The sequence below is a fragment of the Typopeltis vanoorti genome, chromosome 12 (assembly GCF_054136105.1).
Source record: "Typopeltis vanoorti isolate ZY-2024b chromosome 12, IOZ_Tvanoo_1.0, whole genome shotgun sequence".
Classification (NCBI taxonomy): Eukaryota; Metazoa; Arthropoda; class Arachnida; order Uropygi; family Thelyphonidae; genus Typopeltis; species Typopeltis vanoorti.
This window is the reverse complement of record NC_143560.1, coordinates 28,718,177-28,733,711: the sequence shown is the minus strand read 5'-3', so window position 1 is coordinate 28,733,711 and position 15,535 is coordinate 28,718,177. Positions and strand designations below refer to the sequence as shown.

Genomic DNA, 15,535 nt, shown 5'->3' with positions numbered 1-15,535 from the left:
GAAATGCATCAACATTAATCAGAAGGTAACCACAGTTTGCTGCTTCAAGCTCCTAGTCTTATTCAAATGTTGGTGTGCAATTTTACTGAGCTGAGGTTACTGCCATGAGAATCCAAATATTGAAACTGCTTGAATGTCAATTTCTGTAATGTGATCAAATTCTATATAGGCTTTTAATTTCTTGATTTTCTTGACAATATTCTTAAGTGATCTTTTCATATTACTGAACCTTTGATATGCATGAATATTTGAATTATTGATGTGAAAGGTAGATTAATAATTCAATCCTTAAAAATCAGATTAGCTTTGCCCTCTGGAAGAGCAGTTATCACATTAACTTTTGAACTTCTGATGTATTTTCTCCTATACAAATCCACAACATTAAATATTTGCATTTTCAAACATGTCCTTTTTTGCTTGTTCTTAAATCTGTAGTTACAAATTTGTAGCATGCTACTCATACCTTCAAGAAGACTAAACAAACTTGTCAAAAACAGTACCAATTTTCTAACTGAAAAGTATTCTCTGCTAAACCACCAATAGAAAATCAAAATCTGCATTTTACATGTCATTAACTGCAAAAAACAATGGTTTTATTTCCTAACAGAAATAAATGACTTATTTGCATTCTAGTCACCTCTCATTTCAATTATTAGAAAAAATAACCATTAATATAAATTCAAATTAACCTATTTCATGGAGCAATGCACACAAGTTGTTTGATCAGTAGTCAAGACAATGTTTCTATGGAAAAAGTTGACTAGGGTAACAATATTTCATCAAAAGTGAGGTCAAGATAGAGTTGGTACAAATGCTAAATGTGTAGAAAATTTAAACACCTAGAGACCAAGAATCAAAACCTACATCTATCGTGAAATTGTAAAATATCACGATAAATTATTCTGCTTGGTTTTACAAGGGTCTAAGTCAGAATAATACATAAAATATAATGTAAAGTATATATGAAAAATTAGTTATAATGCAGGATTTGATATTACCTATAAAACAATTGTGTTCAACACAGAAATATTCTGAGTCAGCAGAGGTTGCCTAGATTAGTAAACAAAAAGAAGCCCTAAAGGTAAAAAGTAACAGACTTGCAAAGGTAAAAAATCATCAAGAACAAAGATGCCGAGAAAAGTTTGCAAAAGTGATGTCAACACACTTAAGGATAAGCACGAAAAATGCAGAAGTAAAGACAAAGAAAGGATATTTAAGCAACCTGGTGAGTAAGAAATCTAAGTTCCCAGAGTTGAGTACAGAAGTTGCCATGCTCTCAGCAACCACCAGCACCTGTGGCCAGGAACCGAAGGTCTTGCAGATGGAGTCTAGATCTCCCTAGGAATTTTCCTGATAGAAGGCTTTCATTTGTCGACTATAGAGAAAAAAGGATAGGACATCACTCTTAATTCGTATCAAGCCACCATCAAGGATGAAATGCATTGCCAGGAAGTTCTAACAAGTACAAGAAATGTCCTAATCAAGACAGAAGAATGAGATATCCTAACAGAACTTTCACTGAATACAATGGAGTTTGTGAAGGAATATCTATGAGTAGCTGTGTTAAGTTGATACTCTTGTGTTAGATATACACAACTGTGAGAAGTTATGCAATAAGTATATCTTAATTGTGTATAATACTGTGTTGTATAATAGCATGGTGTACAGTATTGTACAATAGTGTATGATAATCAAGATTTAGATAGGCTAAGGAAGTGTGGCCATAGCTAATTTGTTTTAATTGTACATGTATTTCTTGATTAGAATGACTTGTAAACAACACCGATCTGATACTTGTTAATGCACTATCTCCAAAAAATTACAAATCTGTGTGCTAGTAATTAACTTAAGTGGTGAGTAAAATAATGAGAAATTTCTTTAAAGTTATGAGCATTGCCATTATTCCACATTTCAGTGGCTCACTCTCAGAAGTACAGTCTGGATGGCACAGTCGAAAAACAAATCGACTGAATAAGTAGTAGACAGACTTACTGGTGTCAGTAAGAATTAAAACCAGCCAGGCAAGGCAGAAGATAAGGGTGGGGGATGACAATTCAGAATAAACGAGTAAGAAACAAAAGGATAAAACTTTAGCTCTATGTAGTAGATATTATAATAATAGTTTCTTGGTAATAACTAATTACAAAATTTTACAAATTTATACTTGCCAAGAAATTATATTCTTTACCCAAGCATAAACACAAAGTTGGTGTGCAATATCTTCACAACTAAGCTATCCTCAGTAACCCATAATGCAAAGCACACTTCCTGACAGACATTGCACAACAATAGTGTATATAGTGGGATACTGAGGCAAACAGGCAATATAAGCAGCTTCGTCTTGAATTCAAGCAAACTGTTTATATTGTTTACACTTGTGTAAACAATTTCTTTACAAATAACTGACTCACAGATTAGTATCTGTAAGAGTTTTTTAATTTAATCTTGAACACTTAAGCTAATACCAGATCCTTTGATTGGCCAAGCTTTGATAGAGAAAAATGTTATGAATGATTTTTAGAAACTGGTAATATCTTCAATTATAAAGCTGTTATGTAATAACGTTATGTTGAAATGCTAAATTGGAATATTTCATCTTAACTCATTTTATAATCTTAATCCATAAGCAAAATGAAATCAAGCCAGAACATGTCTTACAGTGAACTCATAAAATCATAGTACTAGCAATGACAAATGAACAGCTGCCATGCAACTTTGTAAGGAAAAGCCCTGGATTCAAACTGAACTTCTCATAGTGAAGCTAAGTTAGATTAGTGTACAGGTATAAAAGCTAATTTAGCAGTTTTATTTAATATAAAATTTATTCAGTACCTTGTATCTACCATGTTGATTCATTTATCTTTAATTTGCAATGTTCACAAAATAAACTGCCTAAACTGATGAAATGTTTTACTTATTCTATAGTTTTTTTCAATTAATTCACAGTTAAGGAATCCCAGAGATCTGTACTAGATTTATTTACAAATAAATCTAGTCTAAAGATTTAGATTCAGCCAAGCTGAATATCTCCAACGTATCATGTTTATGTGAATTTGCTTCAGAATAATACAGAGTGGAGTTGGCACACCTGTTTTATAGACTATAAAAATTGTAATTTCCAACCCAAATATTAACCTTACTGCTCAATGTAACACCTTTTTACAGAAATGTATCATTTTGAATAGCATCTCTTGGTACCCTATGACTTTTCCAAACCTATAAAACTTGATACAGATATATTCAAGATTTCTCACTACCCTATAGTAGAAATTCAAATGAATCTTAATTTAGCCTGAGAGCTTATTCACGTTTCTTCCATTTCATAGTCTCAAGTAGGCATAAATAAATCTCAACTGGAAACTCAGTAGGAATATTCTGATTCTCACTGTTATTTCCCCTTTTTTTTTAGAAATGGGAAATGAGCTCACTCCAGCTGGAATATAGAAAAGCATTTGTCAGGTATGTCTGGCTGACTTTTCACATTTTAGATTTTTGATGGCTTCACTAAATCAAACTATTGTTATATACTCTTACTCCTGATTGCATTCCACTAAAACATTCTCTACCCATATTCCTCTCACTTGTTTCCTTTTATAGCAGTCTCCTCTAATGCTTTTTGCAACAGCTACGAGAATATTGACCTCTTTCCTGATATAATTTATATCTGCCAAACATATTTAGAAATTCTGCATCTTAAATTTTTCACTACTCAGTATTCATTCTTTTCAACTGGCAGTGTATCATTCTAAAAAAAAAAATGAAATTTAATTTAAGTGAAAAACTGCACTTGAGTAGGTGTAAATACTCAGAACTAAGGAGCAGTTAATAGGCACTCAAGGCAACAATGCAGATAACTACTAGTGTATTGTATTGATTAGCATGACTGAGAAGTGCATTGTAAAAGGCAGTGATGAGCATTTATTACTATATGCAAATCTGGTTTTTCAGAAAGATCAAGAAACATTAGAAGCAGCTTACAGATATGAGAAAGCATAAGAAACCTCCTAAGAAACCAAAAGGTTTTTCAGGGGAGTGAATAGATTTAATATGCAGTGATAAGGTGAGCATTAGCAAGAATGTTATGTTAATAGGTTAATATTGCTGAAGTCCTCTGTAATTAAGTTTGCTCCATGGAGGTTTCCACCCAGTGAAGAGAAAATGGATAATACATAATCTCGGGTTAGATGACTAAATGAAGTACAATAAAGTGCAATTTTGTAATTATTTTTTGTACTGCACATCTTGTGTTTAAGCTAACAGGCTACATTGCTAATGCAGGTTAACAGTTGCAATAAGCTGTATTCATAAATTTAAGATTTAACAAATTGAATATAACTAGCAGCAAATCTATAATCATTTGCCTTTATCAATTTAAATTAAAAATCAGAGGTGAATAAAATGCAAATATGTATGCATCCTAACCTTTATTCTAGGATGAGCACCATTTGCATCTGTTAGATATTCAAACCAAATAATTTAAATCCATTACTCACTTCTGTAGAAAAACCATAATTCTGAGCACTATAACAGACGATATTTTATATTAAAAGAAATTTTGAAATGCTTAAGTTTAAAATCAATTAGCAATACTCAGATTTTTGAAAGAAGGGAAGAATTAGGCATTTAATAATAAAAACAATCAAGACCATTAACATTCCATGCCTGTAATCTTGTCATCTACCAAACTCCACACGATCCTCAACATTTACTAGTTCCAACCACTGATGAATTACAAAGTTCATGCATATATCAACGACTTTGCATTTCCATTTTATCTTTAAAGAACTGGAGTCCTACCTTTTCATTGTTTCCTAATGATCATGTGTCCTTTGGTATTTTATGCCTGGAAGTATTATCCCTCTTATAAGCTATACATATCCTTCCCAACAAAGCTTGAAGTTTCCAACTCTATACAGACACACACAATATACACACACACCCCACTTCAAATACATGTTTCATTCTGCACACACTCCATCTACAAACATGGACACCACATGAAGACCACAATCCAAACCACAGCCAGTTTTATAATAGCAAAAAATGAAGTTCTTTCTGCTCATCAAACCTCATTACCCACTCCAAAGAATTCAAATCTGTGCAATCACCAATATATACTCAAGAAAATCATATTTCTTACTCTTGGTTTACTTACACCATATACACATTACACCTAGTTATCTATCTTACATATCTATATCTAATATTTTCCATCCTAATTCAGTAACTGATCTCAAACCTATATCTTCATATCTGACTTCTGTTAAGCTATCCAAATCCCCTATCACAAAATCCACACTAACATCTATTCATTTATGTACATTTAAAGTTCATTACTAATCTCAACATGCTGTATACATATAGATACCAAACCTCTCATCACACATTCCTCCTGTTCTTGCTTTAATTTACTTCTGTGGTAACTACTAATAAATCTCCACACCCATCACAACACCATCCAATAATAAATCACAGCCTATAAGTGAAAGCAAACTTATCAAAAACAACTTTCTATTACACCACTTACTCTTATAAAAGAAGCCAAACACAATAAATTTTTTTTTTATCAATTTTCTAAACACTTCGCCTCACAAAACTAATCACTTTCTTAACCATACTATTCAACCTACGGCCATCAACACCCCATTTCTTCCCTTATACAAAATTTATCTGTCCAAATTCTTGATCCAAATCCAGTAAGCTATTTTCTAAGCACTAATGCTCATCATCTGCCAAATGAACATCTTACAAAGGCTATCCTTACTGCATTATTCTGCACAAAATGACTACTTTACCTACTTTATCTAAATTTTAACCACATGCTCTGTAAGCTAACTACATTAACCTGTCATACAAATCTTTACACAATTCACTGCATGTTTACTATGTGACAATCTGTATAAAACTGATCAAAACTTCCAAGTGCTTAGTGAACCTTAAAAAATGCACATCTATTTTCTTTAAATAAATAATCATTCTTACAAAAATGCTACTATAATCAACTTTATTGAACAACTATTTGAAAAAAGTTCAGGTTCTTGAATGCTACTGCTAACATTTCTCACATTATGTTCTTTCAAAATAACTCCACTTACAAAATTCTGCCAATTTAGTGACAAGCTTTTTTTTTTTTTTTTTTTACAATAGACTTACACAGAAATTGTTCCATTGCCACTCCTATTATATCCAATTCATAACATCAATTGCTTTGCCACCATCTTTAGTGCAAATGAAAAAATTTGCAGAACTACATAAATCCAATAGCTCTGCAAGTTACAAATAACTTGTCCCATAATTGATAATTACAAAGCATTCCATGGCATTTTCTAATTTCAGATGTATCAAATATCCAGTATGCAGAATTTATACAAATCCAACTATCTTCTTGTCACAAAAGTGAATCCAGAATTTACTTTGTTACTCTTAATTGAGAACCTGTTCAAATTCACTTATGCAAACATTTTAAAGAAACAATTATAATATCAATGTTTATTATCAAAACTACCTCTTGCTTGGAAACGAGAATCGCCGAAACCACCACCTCGACCATATCCACCACCTCTTCCCCTTCTTCCTCCGCTACTTCGGCCTCCATCTGATAAGGGACATTCTCGAGCAAAATGGCCAGTTTTGTGACATTTATAACATTCGCTGCTACTCATTTTGTCTGAAACAGATTGGCATTGTATACTATTAAGGATAATCAGTCAATACAAACAAATATATTAGAGCAAGTCAATCAAATGCATTACCTTTACATTAAATTCCATTTATCCCTTATGTGGTAGATGACAACCAACACCACCAAGAAACCACTAGCATGTTTAGTAGTCTGAAAAGGCTGCATCTTGTTGTCCACAGCAAGAATTCTAGCTTTCATTCCTTCCCTTCACAACATTTACAGTACAGGGAAAAATTTTTATTCATGGGATCAGTTGAGTTCTACAAGGCAGCTATTATATAGTATACAAGACTAAACTTGGTATTATTGCAGCCTTCCAATTAATCTACATAATCCACATAATCCTACCATCTACTCCTCAAGACCACATGAAGGGCATGATGCTCTTGAAAAATTGCAGACATAAATGCTCATCTTTTAGCTACAACAGTAATAAATTTCTATATTAAAAACTAGACATATCCTAGATATATTGCTTACGATACTTCTTTTTCCAAAGAAGAGACTTAACTTCACATTAAGCCCCAAAAAGGAAAATGGTTAATTAAAAGAAAATACAATGCCAAAATACAGCACAAAAAGATCGCTTTAACAGAATTAAAAACTTTCTTTAAAGAAAAAATCTTCATCCTGCTGCAAAGAAAAACTAATCGTTTTTCACTTATTGAATGAAGAAAAAGCAATTCAAAGTTGTAACAGACAAGACCTCAGTCCTGATCTAGCACCTGCCAATGTATAAGTTTACTGTTATTGGTTTGGAAATGGTCTTAATACTATCTCCCAAATTTTAGGTAAATTAATGAATCCATACTTTGGTTCAGAGTGCAACTGCTGACCTTGATGGCCATAAAGCATTTTTTCCCCCCAATCTATGGGAAATGGTTACCCAAAGCATGACTACCAGTCTTGACTTGCCATGATAGTAGCAGATTCAGGTTGAGAATATCTTGGTTAATAATTGGGTTAATATCTGCTACTAATGGCTCAGTTAAGTAAGTTTGAGCACGGTTAGTAGTTGGAAGGGGTCCAATCGTTCGATGCTGTTGGCACACTCTCCCTCGAAGAGTCCAAAGACTCCTCGAGGGAGAGTGTCAAATAATAATATAATAACTCAGTTATTCTCAATTTAAATTCAGCAGTCAAAAGGTCTGGATATTTTTGAGATATCCTGGATATAGGAAATAACAGCAATGCTTTAATCTGTGTTGAGATGGCTATGGAAAAGAGAGGGAGCAAATACATTAAGATATAGAAAGTTTATTTTTCACTTGGTTAGACTATAATAAATTTAGTTTAATCCTTTATCCAAGTGTGAGCAAACAAAGTTTGCACCTGAAAGTATCTTCAGGACTGGGGGGGGGAGTAAGGTGGTACAACACCGGGCAACTCATTGCAAAGGTGGAGCAAGCTAACATCACTGTTGTGCATTATGATCTCCCATAATGCACAACATCTCCTTGCAGATATGTATAATGTTATGCATTAAGGGAAGGACCACTACCCAGACTAGTTTTGACCTTTGAGATCTCTTCAGTGGGAGCCAGTATTACTTCTGTATTAATCTGATAGAATCCATTAGCTTCTGTATCAGCATTATGCCTTACCCAAACTTGGTCTCTTTTCCTCCTATGCACCAACTTTAACATTCCAGAGTCCTGATATCACTTGTCATTTGTCCATGGACCCTCTAGTATTTCCAAATAATTAAAATCAGGTGACCAAATCAGAGCACAATAGTCCATGGTCTGATTAATGCCTTATATACAGAAGCATTGGTCAAACCATCCCCTACATGTTACTTTTTATCACAGCGATATGATGTGCAAGTCTTTGCAACACTTGGCGATGTGCGCTCAGAACTTCAGTCCACTGCTTACATCATTCCAAGATCCCTAATCTCATCCACTTCAGGTACAGGTTATAAATTGGTGGGTCTCTTAACCAGTTTTTATAGCATATTGTTGGGAGGAAAGTTATAATTTAGTATGTATATAAACCAGGGAATGCTGATATCAACAATGCTAAAAATTTAATTCTGCTTCAAAAGATTTGAAATATGTAAAATTTTATATAAGGAAAGGAAGAACCCATGATGTGTTATTGATTTTGCTAAGAATTCTACTGTACGTAGGAGGATTATTTTCTTAGGCATTTCTATGAAGTCACATCAACAGGGATACACAGAAATTTACTCTTTATATAAATATACTGTTATAGGCGATTTAAAAAAAATTAAATGTTACGGTACAAAAGTAATATATTCTTTAATTCTCTCTATGACAATACAGAAATATGCATTCCTTTAACATGGTTTTAAAATGCACAACACATCAACTGTTTTTTCATATAAGTAGTGATTTAATATGAAAGAAAAAAAACGAAGAAGTAGGTACTCGGTCATGTTTTAGATACTTTATATTTTTTAAATAACAGAATTTAAAAAGCACCTGTGTTTTTAAATTCTGTTAAAGCGCCCCAAAACTAACACCTATCCACTATTACCTCTCGAATCTATCCTATTCAACTGGCATTTACCCTACATGGAAGCAGGGTAGATGCCAGTTGAAAGGGCCACATCCAGCACATCCCAAAGAAAGGTGATAAGTCAACCAACCACCATCCAATTGCTCACTTCTGTTCTCTAAAATTATGGAGGTCAACAATCTACAATGAACCACCTAGAGACATGACAATCAACCAGCAGTACTGATTCCACCACTGGACTTCCATCATGGAGAAATTTGGAGAAGCTCACATGGTTGCCCGATATTTCAAAAAGGCATTTCATTGGGTTTGGCACATGGGTCTACTTAAGTTGCCAGACTATGGTCTGCTTTCCTCCTAACCTGGAAATTACAGGAGTGGAAGTGCACACCAAGAATGCAGGAAGTATGAAGATATATACAGCTTACAACCCACCCAGCAAACCCCTATTAACATCAGATCAGGACTCCATCCTTTGCTCTACGGATTCCATTATTATTGCAAGGGATCTGAATGCTAAGCACACTGCCTGGTTCAGCTCCATAGTTAATACAAGTGGTTACACTACACAAGAGCCAACTCTTGCCAATTGCAGGACCTGTCGAGCCTACCCATCACAACCCTATTGGCAGATCAGACGTACTAGACATCTTTGTTCTAAAAAATATCAAATATTAGTACCAGCTGGAAACAGTAAATGAATCGTTTTCAGACCATAATCCTATAGTACTCAAACTAGGTACACTAGATCAATTCTAACCCACCCCCCACATTCATTCGCAGCATGGGACAAACTAGCCAAAGTCCTCCCAGAGCACATAGGCCCAATGCCTATCATACACAAAAAGGAGAAGTTAGACAATGTAGTAAAAAGCTTAACAGACCAAATTAGAAAGCAATTGCAATCACCAGAACTACACACATCCATTCAACCAGCAGAATCCCAGGAAATAAACTTAATCAGGACAAAAAAAATAAAGCTAGGAAAAGGTACCATGATCATAGGGCTCCACAAGGCCAAACGATCCTAAACAAAAAAGAGATGCACTACAAAAACATAGGAACAAGGAGTGGAAAAAGGAGCTAACATCCCTAAATCCGGTTGATCATACTGTATGGAAATTCTTGAAGATCCTCCGTAGAAAAAAAAAAAACACTCAGACCAAGCATGGATAACACTTGGATATAGAAAGCCGAGGCTCTGGCTGACAGCCTGGAGAAGCAGTGCAGACCTGCATATTTAAACCCAAATACTTGTCACATATACAATATTCATAGGCAAGTCAGGCATACTTTAAGGCAAACAGAGAACTGCCCAGACCACATCACCCCTACCACCCCGACAGAAATATATAACATCAAGCACTTAAATTCAAGAAATGCTCCAGGACCAGATGGAATCACCAATAAAATCTAAAGATTCTTCCCAGAAAGGCCATAGCTCATATAGTCAGCAAAATAAATGCAATAATCAGATAACATTTTCCCCATAGCTTGGAAAATAGCTGACATAACACCTGTAAAAAAAAAAAGCCTGGAAATAACCCACAACTCTCTCAAAGTTACAGGCCCAGTCTACTTCCAGCCTCAGCAATCTAGACTACAAGATGCAACAGAGAAACTTAGAATCATCCCTAATGAACAATTTGGCTTCCGAAAAGAGCAGAGTACCACTCAAATACCGCAGCCATATTTTTGGATCTAGCAAAGACATTCCACAAAGTCTGGCACCAGGGCCTACTCCACAATCTCATAAAAGCCAACATACCCATAAACATCGTAAGGCTGATCAAATCTTATCTCTCAGACAGATACATACAGATAAAAATCAATGGAATTATATCATTCAGAAGAAAAATTCTGGCAGGTGTACCCCAGGGCTCTCTTCTGGCCTGCCCTACTCTTTCTATCTATGTAGCTGATATCCCACAAAACCCAAGAACCATCACCACCCTATATGCTGATATGGCAATATTGACCAGATCTCTCAGCTCCAAGCTGGCAGTCAAGACTCCAGGATAGCATCTCCTCTCTTGCAAAGTGGTTCTCAGATCAGAAGATTCAGGCCAATCCACAGAAAAGCTCAGCTATGCTTTTTACCAGAAGAAAAGTGCTCATTAATGAAGACATCCAACTCTATGGGAAAAAGATTCCATGGCAAACAAACCAAGTATCTGGGAGTTCAATTGGACAAAAGACTGATTCATATAAACAGTCAAATGCATCTGCTGCAAGACATCCACAGCACAGCTTTTCCCCATGGTCAACCACAGAAGTAAACTTCATGTACAAAATAAACTGCTAATATACAAGATGGTGATACATCCTGTAATCACGTATGCTTCCCCAGTGTAGAGCCACACCTCAGTCTAACATCCTCAAACTCCAGAGGATACAAAATAAGTGCCTACGGATGATTTTGGATGCACCGTGGTATGTCAGAAACACCCAGGAGACCAAAACCCCATATATTGCCTCCTACTACATGATCTAGCAGAAATTTTTCACCTGAGCAATCACTCATCCTAATCCACTGATCAAACAAGACTCAGACTACAATAAGTCTACAACAAGCACAAAAGTCCAAAAGCAGTCCAGTTCCCAGCTGAAATCAACTAACCACACTGCCCACAAAGGGAGAGCGCATAAAGCTCAAAACTATCCCATTCATCAGTTCACCTACCCAGACAAAAGGGGAATATAAAAGCATATTTGCTTCGCCCATGAAGTTGAACCTTCCTCACTCTGCAGCCGGCTTACCTACTTTCTCACTGGTCACTCAATACATGTCATGGTGGATGGTTAACGCCTCTGATTTTCCCACAAATGCAGTACCATCCCAGGATTCTGTTCTTTTACCCACTCGCTTCCTCTTGCATATAAACAACCTGCTCTGACTTCCAATCATATTCAAGTATTTAATTATATCTGTTGGAAGATGTATAGATGTACTAAAGGATTTAATTAGATTGTACCAATTTTAATGTTTATATTGGTTTATTTGTTAATGAAATGATAGTGAGAAAAAAAATTTGATTAAAATAATCATAATTGTAATTTAAATGTATTCATGATATGAAAACCACTTTTATGTTGAACTTGTTTTCTCACTATCAGTCATCTTGCAGGACAACTTCAATTACTCACTCTTCCAAGTTTTGCAAACTGAACACTTCCCCTTAAATTATTTCATATATTATTGACATTCAAATTATAAAGACAACAGACCATATACTGACCCTGCAGTACACTAGTCACCTGCCTTCTCCAGGATTCAATGATCTCAATAAGGATGATGCTTATTCTGCCACATCCAAATCACTAGCTTCATGTCTCCATTTGTTCAAATGTGTATGTTCCATGTGATATCCTATAAAATGCTCTGAGAAGTCCAGCAGTAGCTATTAACTCAATTTCTCTATTACAAAAAGTGCTAAGCCTAGGCTGATCCTCTGCAAACCATGCTCCCCCATAGAGTACCATATCTGTTTACTCAGTCTTGAATTCTGCTTTTTACCAACTACTCCAATACCTCAACCACCACTTAAGATACTGATTAGATATAATTTGCTACCATCTTAGAGCCTCCTTTATGCAATGGAACTATTTTGTCCTCTTTCCACTCCCTTAGCATTTTCCTAGAGCTGAGGAGCTGCCACCTCATATTAATACACAGGCTGTTATCCCATCTAATACATGGGTGTATTTGTATTAAGATTCTGCAATATCTTATGCATTAACTCAGCTTTATTCTTGTGTCAGTCACCTCAATCTCTCTACTATAATGAAGTAGAGTCATGTTAGAGAATTAATGCACTGAGAAAGGATTAAAAATATTTAAATCTTCCAACATTTCACCAAACCATAAGGGAGTATAACATGAAACTTGTAATACACACAAAGAAACAACTAAGTGAAATCCATGGACAAAATCTTCCTAAATAAGGCTTAAGTGCTTAGGATGCTTGTGTTTTTGCCTGTGTTACAAGACTCAATCCCTGATGCAGTCTGTGACAGACAAAATATATTGGAAGAATTAAATATTTTTAATTCTTTCTCAGTGCGGTTTCACTAGATTAAGCCTCTAACACTAGTTTCCACCAGGACTTTACCAAGCCATAATGCAGACAATGAACCAATGCAAAAATCACCTCCATAGTACTCAGTCCTTACATAATAATTCTTCCTTTTACTCCTCACACACAGCAAAAGCTTCCTTCCGATTTGCTTTGCCCTTCTTACCATGTGGATAATCATTCTTTCCTATACTTTCTTCAAAAACCCCTTGACAATCTCCCATATAATACCAACATCTTTCCAACAAATTCTTATGCCTACTAATCTGATATTAGTAGTAACCCCTTTGTCCTTACTAAAAATAAAACACTTTGCACCTGTTATTCATCTGACAGAGCCAGGTTTTGCTAATGCCCATCTCTTAGGCCATAATGTATTCACCAAAGCAACAACCCTTTGTTCTTGACATGTGTATAGAGCTGGCCTTTCTCATATTCACATATGCAATCTGCTTTGCTCAAATGGGTAACTTTATTTTTTCCTTTTGCAGACTAGTCTAAATCCAACACATACAGTGCAACTCCAACAGATTTTATGACCATGCCACTCACCATTTCTCCCAAGATGCTCCAGTTTCCCCAGACTCAACTATGGTATTGTTAAAAAAAATTTCAACGTGATTATATTCAATAAAATTTCAGATTCAATTTCATTCCACATCCCTTACTGCGTTTAAAGCGATATGGAAATTTAGCAAATTTTTAAAACAATTATTTAAACAGCCAATTAGTTTTACTACAGCAACCAGATTTGATTAGTTTTGAAACCTACATAGCATTAATTTCAAATTGCCGATCCTAATCACTTAAACTACTGTGCAAAATCTTCGGAATATCAATAAGAAAAATACCAATTTTTTTTTTTTCATACGTGGGTATTAGTGCAGAACAAATGGAATTTCCTGTATTTCTACCAGCTTGAATTTTTTTAAGAATCTGTTACCGTTAGAATGAAAAATAAAAGGAGCCAATGAAAATTTAATCATACAAAGGTACTTTTCCTAGAGCCATTTTAAATTATTCATTATTAGTTATTTCTTTTGAAAAAAAAGTTTTCCTAGGAAATTGGCATAACTGAAATTTGTTAAATTTTTCAAATTAAATGTAATAAATATTAATCGGTATGTTATTTCCCAGACTACGTACTCGGGAAGCAGAATAAAACCAATTTCGCGTTCTTCCTCAATACTCCTTTATGGATCCTCTTTGTACTGCAGCTACAAAATTTATTCTTCATGCGCGGTGCTGCGTATAATGGCGTCCATGTTCACTGAAGAGGAACTACTACTATCTTAAATCTAATAACTTTTTATTTTTTTATTTTAAAAACTACTAATTTGAGAATGTTCCAAAAGATTTTGCACTAAAAATGAAAAAATAAATAAATAAAAATAAAAATTATTACATACACACAAAAACTGCAATGACGATGCAAAATTTGCGTTACTTTCAAAATAAAAAGCCGATGTAATACTACTTTCTTGATGCTTTAACAAGAAATTCGATAGTTAAAGTTAAAGCATACGAAATGAAAAAGAGATTAGAAAAAATAAAAGTAAACGGAACAAAAGAATGGGGGGGGAGGAAATCGCCCACAATGAAAAGCGGGAAACTACTTTTTCAATCAAGAATTCCATTACCATTAAATTAACTTAATAATTAAACCTACAACGAATTTCTATCTAATAATTAATCAGAATTATTGGTAATTATTTTCATAAGCCCAATACAAAAGCAACTCATACAACGAAATTCGTAGGCCTAATTAGGGTTAACAAAATGCAGGTAGCCAGACAAGATCGTTTGGTGCACAAAAAAAAAGCATACTACGCATGCATACATAAAATGTATATAATATATAATTCAGCTAAACAATTCATTTAAAATTTACTAACCTGGTATCAAATATCAAGATCTAAAATATACAAAATATATTATCTACTTTTGTAATATATTCTTTCAGCAATTACCGCCTCACGTGGAACACCCGACAGGAACAAATAACTGCAACGCCTTCAACAAGCTAAAATGGACTCCGCATCAGCTACATACCCTGTACATTTCATCGCCTATAGGTGGCGATAGACGATGAAGAAAAAAATTGATGTTAAATAATTAGCGCCACTAACGGCAAAAATTAAGCCAATAAATGTTTTAAAGAGAAATTTACAGTGATCGTTAAAACTTTTAGGAGAGGAGGGAGGAGTTTCCATTCCTATCAAGTAACTAGAGAAAATTTTGAAACTTCTTAGATAAATAACAAAAACAGAAACTATGTGCATTTAAAATATAA

General features: G+C 34.5%; 1 protein-coding gene across 2 annotated transcripts in view; it reads right to left on the bottom strand.

Moving 5' to 3' along the window:
* Window positions 1-15,286, bottom strand: part of LOC150100649 (uncharacterized) — a 43,824-nt gene extending 28,538 nt beyond the window's left edge. For both annotated transcript variants that reach the window (XM_090402021.1, XM_090402022.1), the window contains exons 1-2: window positions 15,138-15,286; window positions 6,506-6,667 (exon numbers count right to left, since the gene is read on the bottom strand). In XM_090402021.1, coding sequence (XP_090258147.1) covers window positions 6,506-6,662 — 157 coding nt within the window. In that variant the 5' untranslated portion in view covers window positions 6,663-6,667; window positions 15,138-15,286. The remainder of the gene's footprint in view (window positions 1-6,505; window positions 6,668-15,137) is intronic.
* Between the last annotated feature and the right edge of the window lie 249 nt (window positions 15,287-15,535).